The sequence below is a fragment of the Protobothrops mucrosquamatus genome, unplaced genomic scaffold, assembly GCF_001527695.2.
Source record: "Protobothrops mucrosquamatus isolate PMUCROS unplaced genomic scaffold, P.Mucros_1.0 scaffold1017, whole genome shotgun sequence".
In the NCBI taxonomy this organism is placed as follows: Eukaryota; Metazoa; Chordata; class Lepidosauria; order Squamata; family Viperidae; genus Protobothrops; species Protobothrops mucrosquamatus.
The window spans coordinates 537,239-553,205 of record NW_015387253.1 but is presented as its reverse complement, the minus strand read 5'-3'; the positions used below and the strand labels follow the sequence as shown (position 1 = coordinate 553,205).

The 15,967-nt window shown below is 38.5% G+C and overlaps 1 protein-coding gene across 1 annotated transcript in view; it reads right to left on the bottom strand.

Annotated features, from left to right (window-relative positions):
• PARP8 (poly(ADP-ribose) polymerase family member 8) overlaps positions 1-15,967 on the bottom strand; it is an 87,064-nt gene that overhangs the window by 1,746 nt on the left and 69,351 nt on the right. Inside the window, exons 16-24 of the mRNA XM_029284844.1 lie at positions 15,312-15,377; positions 10,886-10,953; positions 10,119-10,167; positions 7,799-7,911; positions 7,566-7,638; positions 6,435-6,504; positions 4,971-5,047; positions 2,807-2,876; positions 543-627 (exon numbers count right to left, since the gene is read on the bottom strand). Of these exons, the coding sequence (XP_029140677.1) occupies positions 543-627; positions 2,807-2,876; positions 4,971-5,047; positions 6,435-6,504; positions 7,566-7,638; positions 7,799-7,911; positions 10,119-10,167; positions 10,886-10,953; positions 15,312-15,377 (671 nt within the window). The remainder of the gene's footprint in view (positions 1-542; positions 628-2,806; positions 2,877-4,970; positions 5,048-6,434; positions 6,505-7,565; positions 7,639-7,798; positions 7,912-10,118; positions 10,168-10,885; positions 10,954-15,311; positions 15,378-15,967) is intronic.

The window sequence follows — 15,967 nt, the reverse complement described above, 5'->3', positions numbered from 1 at the left end:
AGAGAGAGAGAGAGAGAGAGAGAGAGAGAGAGAGAGAGAGAGAGAGAGAGAGAGAGAGAGAGAGAATGACAGAGCAACTGAGGTTCATATTTAAATGAGAATCTAAACAGAGAACCCCATGATCCAAGTTAGTATTTTAATCATTAAAAGTTACGACTAGTTTCATCCTTTTATCAAAATATAAAGGAAAAGCTAACTAACATTTTTGTACCATTTTCCATTCAATTGGACTTCAGTTCAATACATGGAAATTTATCTTATTTGTAGTTATAATTATTTGGTGTTTTCCCAAGGGAGTGGGGGTGACTCAAATTTCAGATTGCACTCTTGCTCATTCAGATCAGGAGCATCTCTTTAGGTTAATTTTTCTAGTTCAATGAAAAATTGGCTAGTGTTTTTTTTTCATAGGCAAAAAAAAATTAAATGGAAGGCACTGTGGCTAGATGTTAGGCTGAAAAGAAATTAGCATTTTGTATATTTTAGCATAAAAAATAAAGTTCAGTTTAGCAAAAATAATTCAAATGAAAGACCGCAATACGTACACAAAGAAGAATCTCGTACACACATGATCAGTGTTGGGAACTACCCATATCTCCCCATGTTTGTGCAGATCCGGTGAAGTTATCACTAAAAGAAAGAGATTTGGGGAATGATTAATATTTGATGATCTGATGCCCACAAAATAAAATATATTTTAAATTCTAATAAATGGGCTGATTATCAGAATCTGACATTCATTGACTTTATTAATTGCAACCAAGACTCTTATGGGTGAATGTCAACTTTGTAAACATCAACATTAAAGGCCAATGTAATTTGTCACTAGCTTAATTACATCATGTAAAAAGCCTGCCTTGTGAAATGGTTAAGGCACCAGACTAAAAACTAGAACACAATAAGTTCTAAGCCCATTTGAGGAACAAAGCTAGCTGGGTCACCTTGTCAAACTTAGGAATAAGGCTATGACAAACCACTTCTGAAATCTTGCCAAAATCTTGCAGGATATTGTCCAGGCAGTTGCAAGGACTCTACAGCAATAATAATAATAGCAACAATGTACACCATATGGCAACATCTAGTGGACCTGAATTAATCTCAAAAAAATCTAAACAGGATCAGAATTGGTTATTGATCGGTTAAGAAACCACTAGGAAATGCTACAGCAAAAGGCTAGGCTTGGAAGTTGAAAAAAGAAGGGAGTGATAAACCACTATTGATTAAAAACAACTATAAAGAAATATTTAGATAGTCCATAGGAGTTGATTTGAGGAAGTTGTTATTGTTATTCTTAATGCCAGGGCTTTTTTTCTCATAGAACGCCCAGAACGGAGTTCCGGCACCTTTTTTGGATAGAACCTTGTAAGGTAGGCAAGGCAGGTTGTATGACATGTGTGATTTCCGGCACCTTTTTTTTTTTATTTTAGAAAAAAAGCACTGCTTAATGCTATGTATCAGAATGAAAATATTCAGATGACAAAAAGGACCTAGTTCTAAATGGCTGCTATTTTTATTGTTTCAGAATATCAGTGGGTCTACATAGGTTCAAAGAAAATCATTTGAATTAAAAACTGGAAAGATATTTTGCAGGACGGCAGCCATCCAGTTATTATTTTTAATTAAATATAATGCAACAAATGAGGACAGGCAGATGGCATGGAAGAAATCAAGGATTAATGTTTCCGTTAATGCTCAGATGTACCATGCTGGAGACCTCAAAACTAACAACTAGATAGGTTACTGAACACAGTACTTCCTGTGAAATAATAAAATCTTTAACCTAAGTCTTAGCTAATGATTTAAATAGCACAAAGTAAGTCATTAAAATTAATCTGCTACAAAATCATAGATCTGGAAGGATCGACTGCAGAATCAGAGTGCTGCAAGGGCCACAGGTGAGTCCAATCATCAGCTCAGTGCAAGAATTGAAATCAAAGCTTCCCAGAATTCTGCTTAAACAAATTGAGTCAAGACTCTGGGGCATAGATTCCACAACTTGCTGCTATGAAGTTTTTTTTTTTAAAGATTTTTAATTAGCATCTGCTTTCTTGTATTTAAATTCTTTATTCCATGTCCTGCATTCTGGAATGGAATGCCTTCTGGAATGAGTTTGGTATTTTGTGTGACATCAAGTTTTGACAAAATGAAATTCAATGGTCAAAATAGTAAGGTTCTACATTTAGGCAAGAAAATCCAAATGCACAGGTACAGTATAGGTGGTACCTTGCTCAATAGTAGTAACTGTGAGAGGGATCATGGGAGTCCTACTGGACAATCACTTAAATATGAGGCAGCAGTCAGATCCAGTTACACAGGGACCTGTTTTATGACTGCCACAACAGATGACTGTGATTCTGGGCTCAATTGCAGTTGTATTATCAATTTCTATGAATCCTTAAAAGTGTGAGGCTCAGAACTGGACAGAATATTGAGGCACTGTATTAAAAGAAAAGAACAACTTGTTAAAAAGTACATTAATAATGTGCTTAGGAACACCTCTTTGTTATGATCCTGTTAGATCAAACATTGCTGTAAACATTTTCCTAATTCCACCTCTACTTTCTGTCCTGCATTTTCCCTTCTGTATAGCAAATATACAGAAATACAAAAATAAATGAAAGATTTGTAAACCTAGAATAGTTACACATAAAAACACAGTAAATAAAATAATAAAAAAAAATCTGTTTTAAAACAAAAGTCAGTTTAAATCAGCAAAATCAACAGATTACTTCTTATGTAACACAAGATAACTGCAAGGAAATTAAATATAATTCAGCTATTTATTATTAGATATTTTAGAAGTGCTTACCTTCACATAAGGCTATGCATTTTAAGTTTCGGCTTTGCAAAAATTGGGACTGCTGCCCCTTTTTTTGTAACTGTGAAATAAAATAAATATTGGAAGTATTATATCAAATATTTTAAAAATGCTTTGGTTCATGAATTATTCTTGCTGGTATTACTGATATAATCTCTGTAGTCAAAACCACAGTCATTTTTTATATTAGTCATAACTGTCCATTCAAGACCTTGCTCCAATAATACAGATAATTTCTGCAGACATTATGAAGTCTGAATATTTTCCTTTAAAGAATGTTTTTTTTTTTCATTTTATGGGCCAGTGAAAGCTTCTGAAATGAGATTGTATCTGTTAGGAGCATTTATAAATATGTAAATAAAATTCCCTTCTCCTGTCCTCTACCAGAGGCCTGGGAAATTGGGGGTTCTGCATGGTATCTTAGCTCTTTCTAGTGCTGCATTTTTCTGGATGTTTTGGTGTTATTCCTAGGATATGTTGGAGCCACTTTCTCAGTTTAGGAGTCAAAGCCCTGAGAATTCATACCACCACAGGGCCCATTTTGGCCTTTACTTTCTACATCCACTCCAGTTCCTCCTTTAGAACCTGGTACTTCTCTAGCTTCTCATACTCCTTCATCCTATGTTGCTGCCACTTGGCACCACTACATCTATCACCACTGTTGTCTTTTGGTCCTTTTGTCTACTACCACAATGTCTGGGTGACTGGTCAATACCTGCCTGTCTGTCTGAATCTGTTATCCTCTATGACTTTCTGGACTTAAGAGGATCTAGCCCTGTAGTGGCGAACCTATGGCACGCGTGCCACAGGTGGCACACAGCTCTCTCTGTGGGCACGCGCACTGTCGCCCCAGTCCTAGCCCTTCAGCTGGGTTTTATAAAACCTTTTGTTTTAGGCCTCCGCCACCGGGTTCAATCAATCAATCAGTTTCAACTTCCCGCGGGGAAAAAAAAGATCTCACAAAGTTGGAATTGATTGATTGAACTTTTTAGTCCCACCCAGTCTACCGTTACCACCGCAGCCACGCCCACCCAGTGGGCCATGCCCATCCAGTGGGCCTCGCCTACCCAGCACCTGACGATACATAAGTAGGTTTTGGGTTGCAGTTTGGGCACTCGGTCTCTAAAAGGTTCACCATCACTGATCTAGCCCGTACACTGTTCATATGTTCCTATACACAATGCCAGTTGTCTGGTTGTGCTGTTCAGTGCCTTTATGTTACACCCAATGTCTCCAAGGCCTCCCTGCAGCTTAGTCCTGCCTAAGCACCAAATCCACAGAAAACCCCTGTTTCTATGGATTTGGTGCTTAGTGCCTGTTCTTGTGCTGCTACAATCAGAGCCTCAGTGTTCCTTTTAGCCCTTTCAGTCCTTTTTGACCAGCCCTTTCCAGCCACTGATTAGATTCCCCAATGTCTGCCTCCTTAGCTACCTATTGATGGTTCATTCCATGAAGGATCTTGTCTTGCCATTGTACTTCTTTTGTCTGATCTTCGTCCCATGTCTGCTGCTACCTCAGGGATTTTCTCATCTTTGGGTGCTGTCTCACTGATGTACTCCAGGATGCTCTGGGCTTTCTCCAGGATGCTGGTTTTGATACTTACCAGACTGCACCAGCTACCCTCTTTGGGTATTGGACTTGGGGTGGGAACCTATGTGTGTTGCAAGACAGCTTCCATGTCCTCCTTTGCCCATCTCTTACTATAGCAACAGGAAATCTGATGATTGGGAGGACATATATTTGATGTATGGATTCTGTTCTTCCCACTGAGCAAGCTCTTCAAGATCTATTCTCTCTCTCTCTTCCTCCCTTTCTCCCTTGTCCATATATATATATAAGTGAACTCTAATTATCTATGGAATTGTATGAATGGATGTGTCAGCTGCATCACTAGCTTCCAAATGTCTTTCTAAATCAAAATATATTAACAGGCAGAATAAGAATAGAAGGACAGCACACACACAAAAATTATGATATGTCCTTGTCAAATATTAATGCATTGGCTTTCTGGATCTGTCCTTCCCTGTATGAGTCACCCTATGTGAATAAGGATGCTCTGGGGGTAGATTACCACTGCATCTGGCACCTGCCTTGAGCAAGGAGAACCATAAAAAAAGAAAGTGCTTTTTTGAAGTGTTTCATATATTTTCTTTACCTGTAATACACTGCTGCTTTTACTGCTTGAAGCAGGCTCGTCCTTAGCTGATACCTTCTGCTGTTTCTTGTTCATCCCTAAAGACATTGGATTTACATCAGACATAGTGGTGCATAAAATACTGTATGTTCCACTTCATACAGAGATTGCAGACAAGTATTAATGCCATTGCTGATTCTTATTTCCAGCAGCCTAAAGTTTAGTAGTTAAGTATATTTATGCAGGCAACAACAATGACCCAATCACACAGCATTCTAAAACCCACTTCTGTTTCTCATAAATAAGGGGAAGTTGCATGCTAAGCTCAGGTTAAAAACCAGTCAAAACTGGGTTTCACATCAGCTGAGCCAATCTTAAGTTTATGTATAAACTGCAGAATACCATACAATGTTAGCCTAGCTAATATTTTTTGTTGGAACCTGGATGAAATTTACTACCTGGGTCTTAAAGGACAAATACTATTCCTGCCCACTGCATCAGAAAGCCCAGCATCCCTCCCCCCAGATTTGGCACCTGACTGGATCTTCTGTCGGAGCTAAATATATAATTTTTAGAGAGGGGGGTATTTCTGTATCTGGTCTTTTGTAGCAGATGTGTCAGGATTCTCAGGAACTACAGTTGAGAACTACAGTTTCTAGCTAAAATGGTCAATAATGAGGGATGCTGGGAATTGTAGTCCAGCAAACATTTGGAATGTCAAAAATACTTCATTTCTATTGATATTCTTGGGAGAGTAGAAAGCAATTTGATATTTCTTAGTTACATATGGAAGGTTAAATGTAATTAGTAAGGAAGTAAAATTTGTATGAGCAGACCCCTTGAGGAATCTTGATCTTAATTTATCCAAGCAGCTCATGGGGATATAGAGGGCAAGCAGAGTAACAAATGAATAATATTGGTGAAAGTAGATAAATGACATAGTTCATGAAAACTGAGAGTTTAGCTACTGCCTTCTGTTAGCTTCAGACTCCTGTTAGAGTAATAAAGAACAGCCTTATATCAGTTTATATTTTACCTAGAGTATTTATTTCAGTACAAGGTACCTCCTACTCAACAAAAAGCAGTTTCTGTATTCCACTTTGGAATTCAGCTACTTTAGTGTTTCTCAATCTCAGCAACTTTAAGATGAGTAGACATCAACTTCCAGAATTCTCCAGCCAGCAATATGCTAAATTCTGGGAATTGAAGTCCACACATTTAAAGTTGCTGAAGCTGAGAGACACTGAGCTACTTGACCATCTTTCTTCTTCCCTACGGATGTTTTCTTCTAAACTCTATCATGTTGCATATGTAGAATAAAGCTGGCCTTATTCAACAAATAAAATTTAGAACTGTGGACACTTTTTAAATTAATTTTTATTTACTAAATTTATATGCCTCCCATCTTTCCTAGGGGTGACTATTATTTATTTTTCCACTTTCTTTGGTATCCCCCACATGGACAAAGGGATTAATATACATCACCTGAGTAACCAAAAGATATGCTTGACAATGGACTAAGGTAAATACCACTTCCAAACATTGCACCATGGAGCTGAAAGTTGAAATAAACAAAAAGCTAGTAAATTCTTCAGTTGTGGCATTTTATCAAAGATAAATTTGGAAGGTTTTTCTTACGCTAATTTAAGCCAGTTTTGGCTAGTGGATATATTTGAATTTACAAAAGGCTTGCTGTGGTGGCTACAGCCAATCACAAAGCCTCCATTTATCAGAAAGCAAGCATGATGAAGTGCTTCTCTCTCTCTCTCTCTCTCTCTCTCTCTCTCTCTCTCTCTCTCTCTCTCTCTCTCTCTCTCTCTCTCACACACACACACACACACACACACACACACACACACACAGAGACCCATCTGACATCTGAAGATGCTCTTTATCTCCTCAACCTTTGCAGCACAAGTTGCTGGAAATGATGGCTACTCTATATGTTACTTGTTGAATGTGCTTTTACTTTAGGATTATTATGTTGAAATGTTAAGATTTTATGTTTTAGTGATTGTGTGCTTTTATTTGATTACACAGAATGGCCTATAAATATTGAAGAAATAATAAATAAATAATAGAGGTACAGGGAGGCAATTTTAACTTCATCTTCTGTTACTTTTCCAGATGGTTCTTGTAATCGATAACAAAACTCAAGAGGGTGAAAAGAATATCATTTCGGTTCCTGGCAAGTTCTGCTCCTTGTAGTATAAGCAAATTCAGCTCCTTGTAGTATAAGCAAATTCAAGGATTCCAGGTAATAATAACCGTGATGATTACGCCAACCTGATAGTCATCTTTTCATTCTATGATATTCTATGAAATTGTAGATTATGTAGGAGATGATCAGGCTGAGCACAAAGGAGGGATCAAATGTGTCATCAGTTATAAGTCCCGTTGCGCTCACAAGAGATCTAAGTCCAGCTCACCTTGAATTCCTTCTACTCTTATCTACACTAGTAGTTCAGATTCTTGTAGAGAGCTTAAGCATACAATACATCTTTATACCCATTTGAACTTCCTGGATCTCCTGATTTTCCTGGAGCTTGACAGGTTAGGCCTCTATGGCTTTCAAAATAACATTCACATTTTTGCTGCTACTTCTCACTTCTTTACCTGCAGCCTTGTATTGGAAGCAACCACTAAGCCATTCCTCAGGATCGAGTGCCAGTTTTCAATGTGCGATCCACTTAAATACAAAAGACAAGACAAGCAGAAATCAAAGTAAGGAAAGCAGTATAATCAAAAAGCACTACCAATGACATTAGAATGGATATGTATTGCTATCTCTGTTTATTTGGTGAGACAAGGATTCAGTGATATATTTATTTCTATTTTTTAATACTTACTGAAATGCAAAGGTACTTCCATAAAGAGTTTTAGCAGCTCTGAAATTGGACTCTTTGGCTGGTGGGCTGCTGAGCAGAAGAAACTGGTGTGGGGTGTGCATAAATTTCAATTGCTATACAAGAACAAAAACAGAAGAGGAGAATATTATATCTGTAACAGTTTGACATTCTGATGACTTTGTTATTTTTTTTTTGTTATTTTGTGATTCAGGATGCAGAATAATGGATTTAGATCAAAGGTAGGCAGATTGCATTTCAGTTTTTAGAAAAACTTTGACAGTGGAACCCATCACAGAGAGAGAGCAGGTTATAAACTCCCTTTCCCTACTCATGTTCAAAAAAGGCATCTCTCTTGAACATTTAATTTGAATCCTACACTGAGCAAGGGGGCTTTGCTTAAGTAGCCCCTTCCAACTCTAATTCTAGGATAGCCACAGACTTTGATATGCCGAGACCAAACTCTGTAAAAATTATTTTTGAAAACTACACAATCTGAAATTGAACTTGAAAAAGTAGTTAATCCTTCCCAGTCCACACATTTATCTGGACTGAACTCTTACTCTGTACAGATATTGTTTCCTCCAAAGCAGTGGTTCTCAACCTTTTTAATGACACGACCCCCAACCGGTCGTAAGTTGAGGACTAAACCGGTCGTAAGTCGAGGACTAAACTGGTCGTAAGTCGAGGACTACCCAACCGGTCGTACGTCGAGGACTTTCCCTGCCCGGGAGCGCCGCACATGCGTGGTTCCGCCCCCTGCGCCGGCCGAGGCGTAGCTGGCAAGCGGCAGAGATGGAGCAGGCCGACCACCAGCTGGCCCAGCCCAAGGGAGGTAAGGCACCCGCCTGAAAAGGGGAAAAAAATGGCGGACAGCCTTGCTTGGCGACCCCCGTGAAATGGTCGATTGACCCCAAATGGGGTTGCGACCCATAGATTGAGAACCGCTGCTCCAAAGGATCAAATCTATAGATACTATTAAAATGCATATTTTAAGTATGGGATTAAAAATGGAAATTGTTTTCAAACCAATAAGAGATGCTAATGTTTCCCCCCAAAAAAAGACTGCAATTAAAAATCAGAGAAAGTTTTTTTCCTATATGTGATCATTCTAACCTGATTGTTCCAACAGTAGAGAATCTGGTGACAAAGCATCCACAAGAAAACCACAAGCTTAAAGAACAATGAATCCAACTGGTTGAGCTAAAATTTAAGGATGCTTTTGAGGAATCAACCAGAGAAGAGACTTTCCTGTTGCTATTTCCTTTTCTTTGGAATAATGTCTCTCCAGAAATAAATCAGCATAATACTATTCCAGTTTAGATGCATATTGGGGAAAATAAATGCTTCAACATTGAGAAAAATTGATAGTCACGGTTTCATTGACGGTCAATAATTATGCTATTTTCTTTTGTTTGTGTTAGTTTACAATGTATAGTTTATACTGGTTTTATTACTTTGTACCATCTGGATATATCCTGTGTTGTAAATCATATTGAAAGATTGTTGACAAATAATAAAATGATTATGGCTGATAAGGTACATAAAGAACTTCCTTGGAACTTATCAAGTATTCCACAGTTTTCTAAACTTTTCTTATTGTTTTCTAGAAATAACTTTGGATAGTTCTATTTGGCTATTAGAACTTTTCCCAGTTTTAGTACCTTTGTAAAAGCAAGATTTTTCTGGAAGATCTGCGGATGTGACATAGAAAGCTGTAATGGCAAACTCATTGGGGTTGGGATGATAAGGCATATTTCTCTAGACTTAAAGGATTTCCTATGCCAAACAGTTCATTCTTAAAATATGATATCATCTACAATATATCAGACAAGTCAAATTCGCGACGTCATGTGACATCGCGCGACGTATCGGAACTTTTTCCACATTGCCAGCAATGGGGTGGGCGCGGTTTCCTTGTAACTCATCTGGCCCACGGGCCGGCAGTTTGATACCCCTGATCTATATATTCAGCCAATATTATTTTTTATATAATTAAAGGTTGAGCCAATCATATGTTAGATAACCCAGCAGAACTGAAACACAGAAAAAAATAAGAATGTAATTCCTTATAATTGTTTGTAGGGAAATTTGTCATTATTGCATTCTGCTTCCTTTGAAAAAGCATACTATCCTAATTTTGATGATCTTTCACAGTGTGATGATCTCCATATACTCTCATTACCTCCAGCTTATGAACAGAACCACCATTGAATAGTTGCAATTTTTCAAAGGTAAAGGCACAGAAAAGCAAAATCTACTGATTGATAAACTGAAACTCATTTTCTTCCAAAATCCAACTTGCTCTTAACCTTAAACTTACCCTGTTCACAGGTAGCTTCACAATATGTGATCTATTACTGGAAATAACCCTGAAATAGAGAATATGGGGAACAAATAAATCACAGTTTTTCATGCTAGCCCTGAATGCCAAAATAGTACTGTTGGGAATCTTTATTCCATTTTCCTTGCATTTATATAGAGAAGCTCAACTATTGCAAGGTATATTTTGTCTCCTATGGTAAGCCTGATTATCTGTATCAATCAAGTAAAAATGGTTTACCAAAACTATAGTAAGTCACAAAATAAAATGCATCCTGTTGAATTCAAGGAATCAATCTTCGAGTTCAAAAGAAAATGTAATCTGTACTCTGTTGAATTCAAGGAATCTATGTCATTTTAATTATTTTTAATCAATATGTACAAAGGAAGGGCACAATCCATCTTCAATTAGCTCAGTGTAAATTTGATCCTTTTTGCCCATCTCCCTCCAAGAAATAATGTTATGAATTCTGAAACTCTATTTTGTGTTACAATGCCTACATGACCATTTAATGGCCCAGTCCCTCATGCAGGCAAGAATGCTAAATGAGTTTTTAGAAGTTGTACAGGATTTCCCTATTACACTACTGTAGATAATGCCACAATGCACTGGGCTGTTACTTACTATCTTACATAGGAAGAACAAATTTGGGTTTTCTTCATTTTAACACATCATGTTAACAAGCTATAAGATAACTAGGGGCTTATCATATTTCAAAAATACTCTGAATTAAACAAACAGCATATAAATCTATGTAAAAGCTTTACCACTGTAGTAGAGGATGCGCAAGTGAGTCTTGTCTGTCCATCTGCTTCTTTATTTCTAAATAAGGTGCCTATGAAATAATAACAGTATAATTATCAATTAAGAGATATGCTGGAACTAGATACAAGATAGTGTTGATTCTGGTAATTCTACTAATCCAAGAAACTGTGGATCAGTTTAGCAAGTCACCTAAATAAAAAGCTACCACTTTAAGTCTCCTTTGGGTCAAGCTTAGTTTTTAGTGACCCCATGGGCATATTTATGTAGTTTCTTTGGTAACAACAACAACAACAAAAAATGGATTGTCACTGTCACCTTCATGGATTTCTTCTGGCTTCTTAGGGATTTTCTGGTAATTTCCCACTCAAATATTAAGTAGGTCTGATTCAACTGAACTTTTTGTGATTGATAAGCTTTGGATGAACTATAGTTTAAAATTAGCAATAGTAACATGTTTTCTTATAAAACTGCATCCTATCACTAGTTTCTGGGATTCTTTCCCAGTTATCTCTTAAAAGATATTTGCCACCCAGTGTGGCCAGTTCTCTGTAGGTGTTTTAAGAAATTTCCTTGAACCTGCTTATGCTATCCTTATTTTTCAGTGCTCCCCTAAGCCAGGGGTCCCCAACTCCTGCACTGCGGTCCACTACACTTGCCTGAGCGGAAGAAACTTGCACTCATACACAAAGCTTCACTTGCATGACTGGAAGGTGCTTGCGCTCATGCACGAAGCTCCGTTTACCAGAATGGTAAATGTGCTAGCACCCTCCACTCGCATGAGTGGAGCTTCGCGCACAAGCGCCTTCTGTTCAAGGGGCCTCCGCTCGCATGATCGCAAGTTGATTTCTAAATCAGTATAGATTTTGTAAAAGAAATTAATCTCTAAATCTGTATGTAGTTTGCCTATGTAAGGTTTTGACATTCTATTTTATATGTAGCATTCTACTTACAAAATTCTATGCAGAATTTTGGCAGCCCACTAATTCCCCTGAAGTAATCCCATATTCATCTGTCTCTCTGTTTGTCCATCCGTCTGTCCATCCATCCATCCATCCATCCATCCATTTCTACATTTCCTATTAGGAGTGGGACAGCGCTAATACCTATCTTCACTACCTTTTGAATTAAAATTTGATCTTATTTGTGCCTCTTACAAGTATAATTCACACTTACCCACAACAGTTAGTGAAATATTATTTCATTTTAAAAATTACATTATTGAATGTAATGATCATTGAAAACCTTCCTTGAGAAGCCCATTGTAGTGATTCGTTCAGTGATACCCCAAAGGCTTCTCTTTTATCTTGTGTCAGTGGAGCTGTGCGCACATGCATGCCCTTTTCTCCTCTCTCTCCCAGCTGGGCCACCAAGCTGCCTGCTCCCAATGCTCCAAAAACGGAGTGGTGAGAGCAGAGGCTGAGTGGGATGAGCGTGTCCTGCTCAGCTTCGCTGACTCACCAAGGCTGCTTGCACAAGACACCCGATCCACTTTTGGAGCATTGGGCAGCCTTGGTGAGTCTGAAGGAACACGACACCGCACCCCAAAGGCTTCTCTTTTTGGCGCCAAAAGCAAATGGACAAAAGTGATTTCCTGCTGCTTCAGACCTTCTGTCCCTTTTGGGGTGGAGAAGCCTGAAGGAGTGCAAAACCGTACCCCAAAGGCTTCTCTTCTCTCTTGCATGAGTGGAGCTGCACGCACATGCATGTGTGCCAGTCCAACACTTGTGCAGCCCGGTTCCCCTCTTCCCCCCCAATGGGTCACCAAGCCACAAAGGTTGGGGACCACTGCCTTATAATGTTTTCATGAACACAAAGTTGCATATCCTCAAGTCTGCTCTTCCTCCTAGATGGCCATGAGATCAGAGCTTTTTGCTTTCTGTTTTATAGTAAAAGGACTTGCTAGATACAAACTGAGAAGAATAACTGTTTGTATAAGCAATGGTTAATGTAGCTTGTTTGATCCTGGCTTGTTTGCAAAGTAGTTGCAAACCATTCCTCAGTTAAAATCTGACAAAATATCCTCAGATGATGAAAACCCTTGGTTAGTTTAAGATCAAAGGTTGATTATCTCTTTGTCCTATCTGTGCTGAAACTACAAAGATTTCATGATGTTGCTCATGAACATGAACTAAAACAATGAACTAACTTTAAGATAAATTGGTGCACTATGGAAACTATTCAGAGCAATTTTATGTGGAATGCTTTCCAAGCATCTAATATATACTTCTTAAAAAACTGGTGCCAAAACGAATGAACGAAATATAATAGGTTCTTATCCAGGTATACATCTTTCTAAGTCTCATCAATAATGCTATCTCAAAATCCTCTAAAATGCTATTTAGAGCAGGGCTTTTCAACCTTTTCACAGATTGTACCACTTTTAGGATATGGCAATATTACAATGGCATTGAAAAAAGTGACTTATGACCATTTTCACACTTATGACCCTTGCAGCATCTTCAGGGTCATGTGATTTACATTCAGATGCTTGGCAACTGATTCATATTTATGATGGTCACATTGTCCTAGGGTCATGTTATCCCCTTTTGCAACCTTTTGACAAGCAAAGTCAGCGGGGAGGCCAGATTCACTTAATAACCGTGTTGCTAATTTAACAAACAACTGCAGTGATTCACTTAAGAAATGTGGCAAGAAAAATCATAAAATGGAGCAAAACTCATTTAACAAATTTCTCACCTCTCCATTTATATCCTTTCCCCTTCTTTTATCTTTCTTCTCTCTCCCCCTTTTATATCTCTCTTCTCTCCCCCATTATATCCTCTCTTCTCTCCCCCCTTTCTATTCTCTTCTCTCTCCCCTTTTTATATCCTCTCTTCTCTCCCCTGTAATATCCTTTCTTCTCTCCCTCCTTTCTATCCTCTTTTCTCCCCCTTCTTTTATATCCTCTCTTCTTTTCTCCCCTTCTTTTATATCGCCTCCCCCCCATTTTCTCTTTGGTACATCTCCAGCTGACTGCTCTCTTCAAGGCTGCTCTTCTCTGTCTCTCTTTCACCACCCCCTTCTCTTTCCCCCTATTGTCTTTTTTTTTTGTCTCCCTCTCCCACCAAAACCTGCTCCTTTTATAGCCTCTCCTCTCTCTTCTCCCCTCCTCCTTTTCTCTTCAGGGTGCGCTGGAGGCGCTGATCAGCTCTAACTGTGCGTGCTGATCCTGGGCTCTCAGCAAGACCCAGCCAACACTTTGCGCAGCTCCAGCTGCATCTCTGCCTGAAGACTGCACGAGGCTGCCTGCCACCCCCAAGGCCACTGCCAATCAGCTGGAGCTGAGCGCGCCAATCCTGGGCTCTCAGCAGGACCCAGGCAACACTTCACGCAGCTCCAGCTGACTTTCCCACAATCCTGTGCAGCGCTGCCACTGCTTCATTTCATCCACTTTCATACTTTTTTTACAGTGCTTTTCAACCCATTGTATTCATACCACCTGCCAGATGCCAACCTACCAACAGTGGTACGCGTACCACTGGTTGAAAAGCCCTGATTTAGAGTGTCCCTGAATAGGGTAAACTGGGGAATGAGGAAACAGTGAGAGAATAGAAATTTCTATCACACTGAGAAGAAGAATTTTCTGCATAGCATCTGTAATACCAGCACTTCTTTCTTCTTGTTCCAACTCATATATTCTGTTCAAAGAATGGGCCTCTTCCTAATTGTCAAAATATTGTCCATCTCCTTGCAGCTCCTGAGATATACTGTAAGCTACTGTATTCAGAAGGGTGCATTTTTAGGCAATTGGGGTTTACCATGGAAAGAAGGACCAATAAATCTGCACATTCACAGATAAGTACTGTGACCCAATTTTAAACCTTGAGTGAATGTCACCACATTTTAGTACATCATTTTGACTGTCCAATCTGAAGAGACACATCAAATTTAGCTTCAGCAGAACTTTCAGCACAGTCACAATAGAACCCTCTTCCATCTCCAAATGCTCTCCCGTTTCACTTAAGCGAACAAGCTTTTACTTGCAAAACCATCAGTGTCATTGCAGCAGATTGTTACAAATCTGTATTTTTCCCTTGGCAATTTGCTTGGCTCGTTCCTAAGAATGCACATGAATAAAGAAATAAACACACAAAAATGCAGCAAGGGGCTACTGGTCAGTGCTGTATTCCCCAGACATTGAAACAATCCATTTACTCACAGGCAATCCTGCCCCTAGGACTGAATAAAAAGTTCCTTGTAATGGCATATGATATCAATGGTAACATTCAAGCTTGATCTGTCAATGTTCTGGTTCACTGATTTTATCTTGCAACTTGTTATCTACACAAAGATTGTTTTGATAGGCTTTCCTTGCACGGATCTAATAAAACAGCAATGGTACTACACAGTGCTAAAACTCATAAACACATGTATCATATAATAACAATTTAGAGCACGACAATTCATTTACTTATTTAATTTGCCTACCTGCGTCATTTCTCTTATGGAAGTAATGCTATCCAGTGCTTTCATGACCCGGTCATAATTCTTCTTCTATGGTGAAAGAAATGAAAGATTACTTTTCAGCAAGCATGTTTTAAAGTATATTAACTTTCAGATGTACATATCTCATATAATCACAGAATTGGAAAGATCCATTTAGTTCCTGATTCCAAGTCTCTGCTGTATGTAGGCATTCAAATAAAGAAATCCAGAGCAGACGGTTATCAAAACTCCCTGCTTGAATATATCTTGTGAAAGGATTTTACTGTTATTGTAGCTATCATAACCATTTCCTATAATTTTATACAGAATGTGAAATTTATAATCCCTACATCATTACAAGCCCTAATTATATCAAAATGTTGTATACATGACATCATCATGCAAATAATGCAACTGACATACTCGTGTCAACTGTTGTCATAATATCTGAAACAAGAACATCAATTGCATCACTTACACAAAGACAAATTATATATTTCCCCACCCTTGCTCTCCCTACAAACAGTAAGATACTGTTTGAAACCACATGCTGAGATACTTTCCAATGCTTTAAAATCCATTACAGATTGTATATCAAAAATGTAGCTGAAATTGTGCCTATCAACCAATTGTTGTAGCCCAAAACATCTGGAAATTAT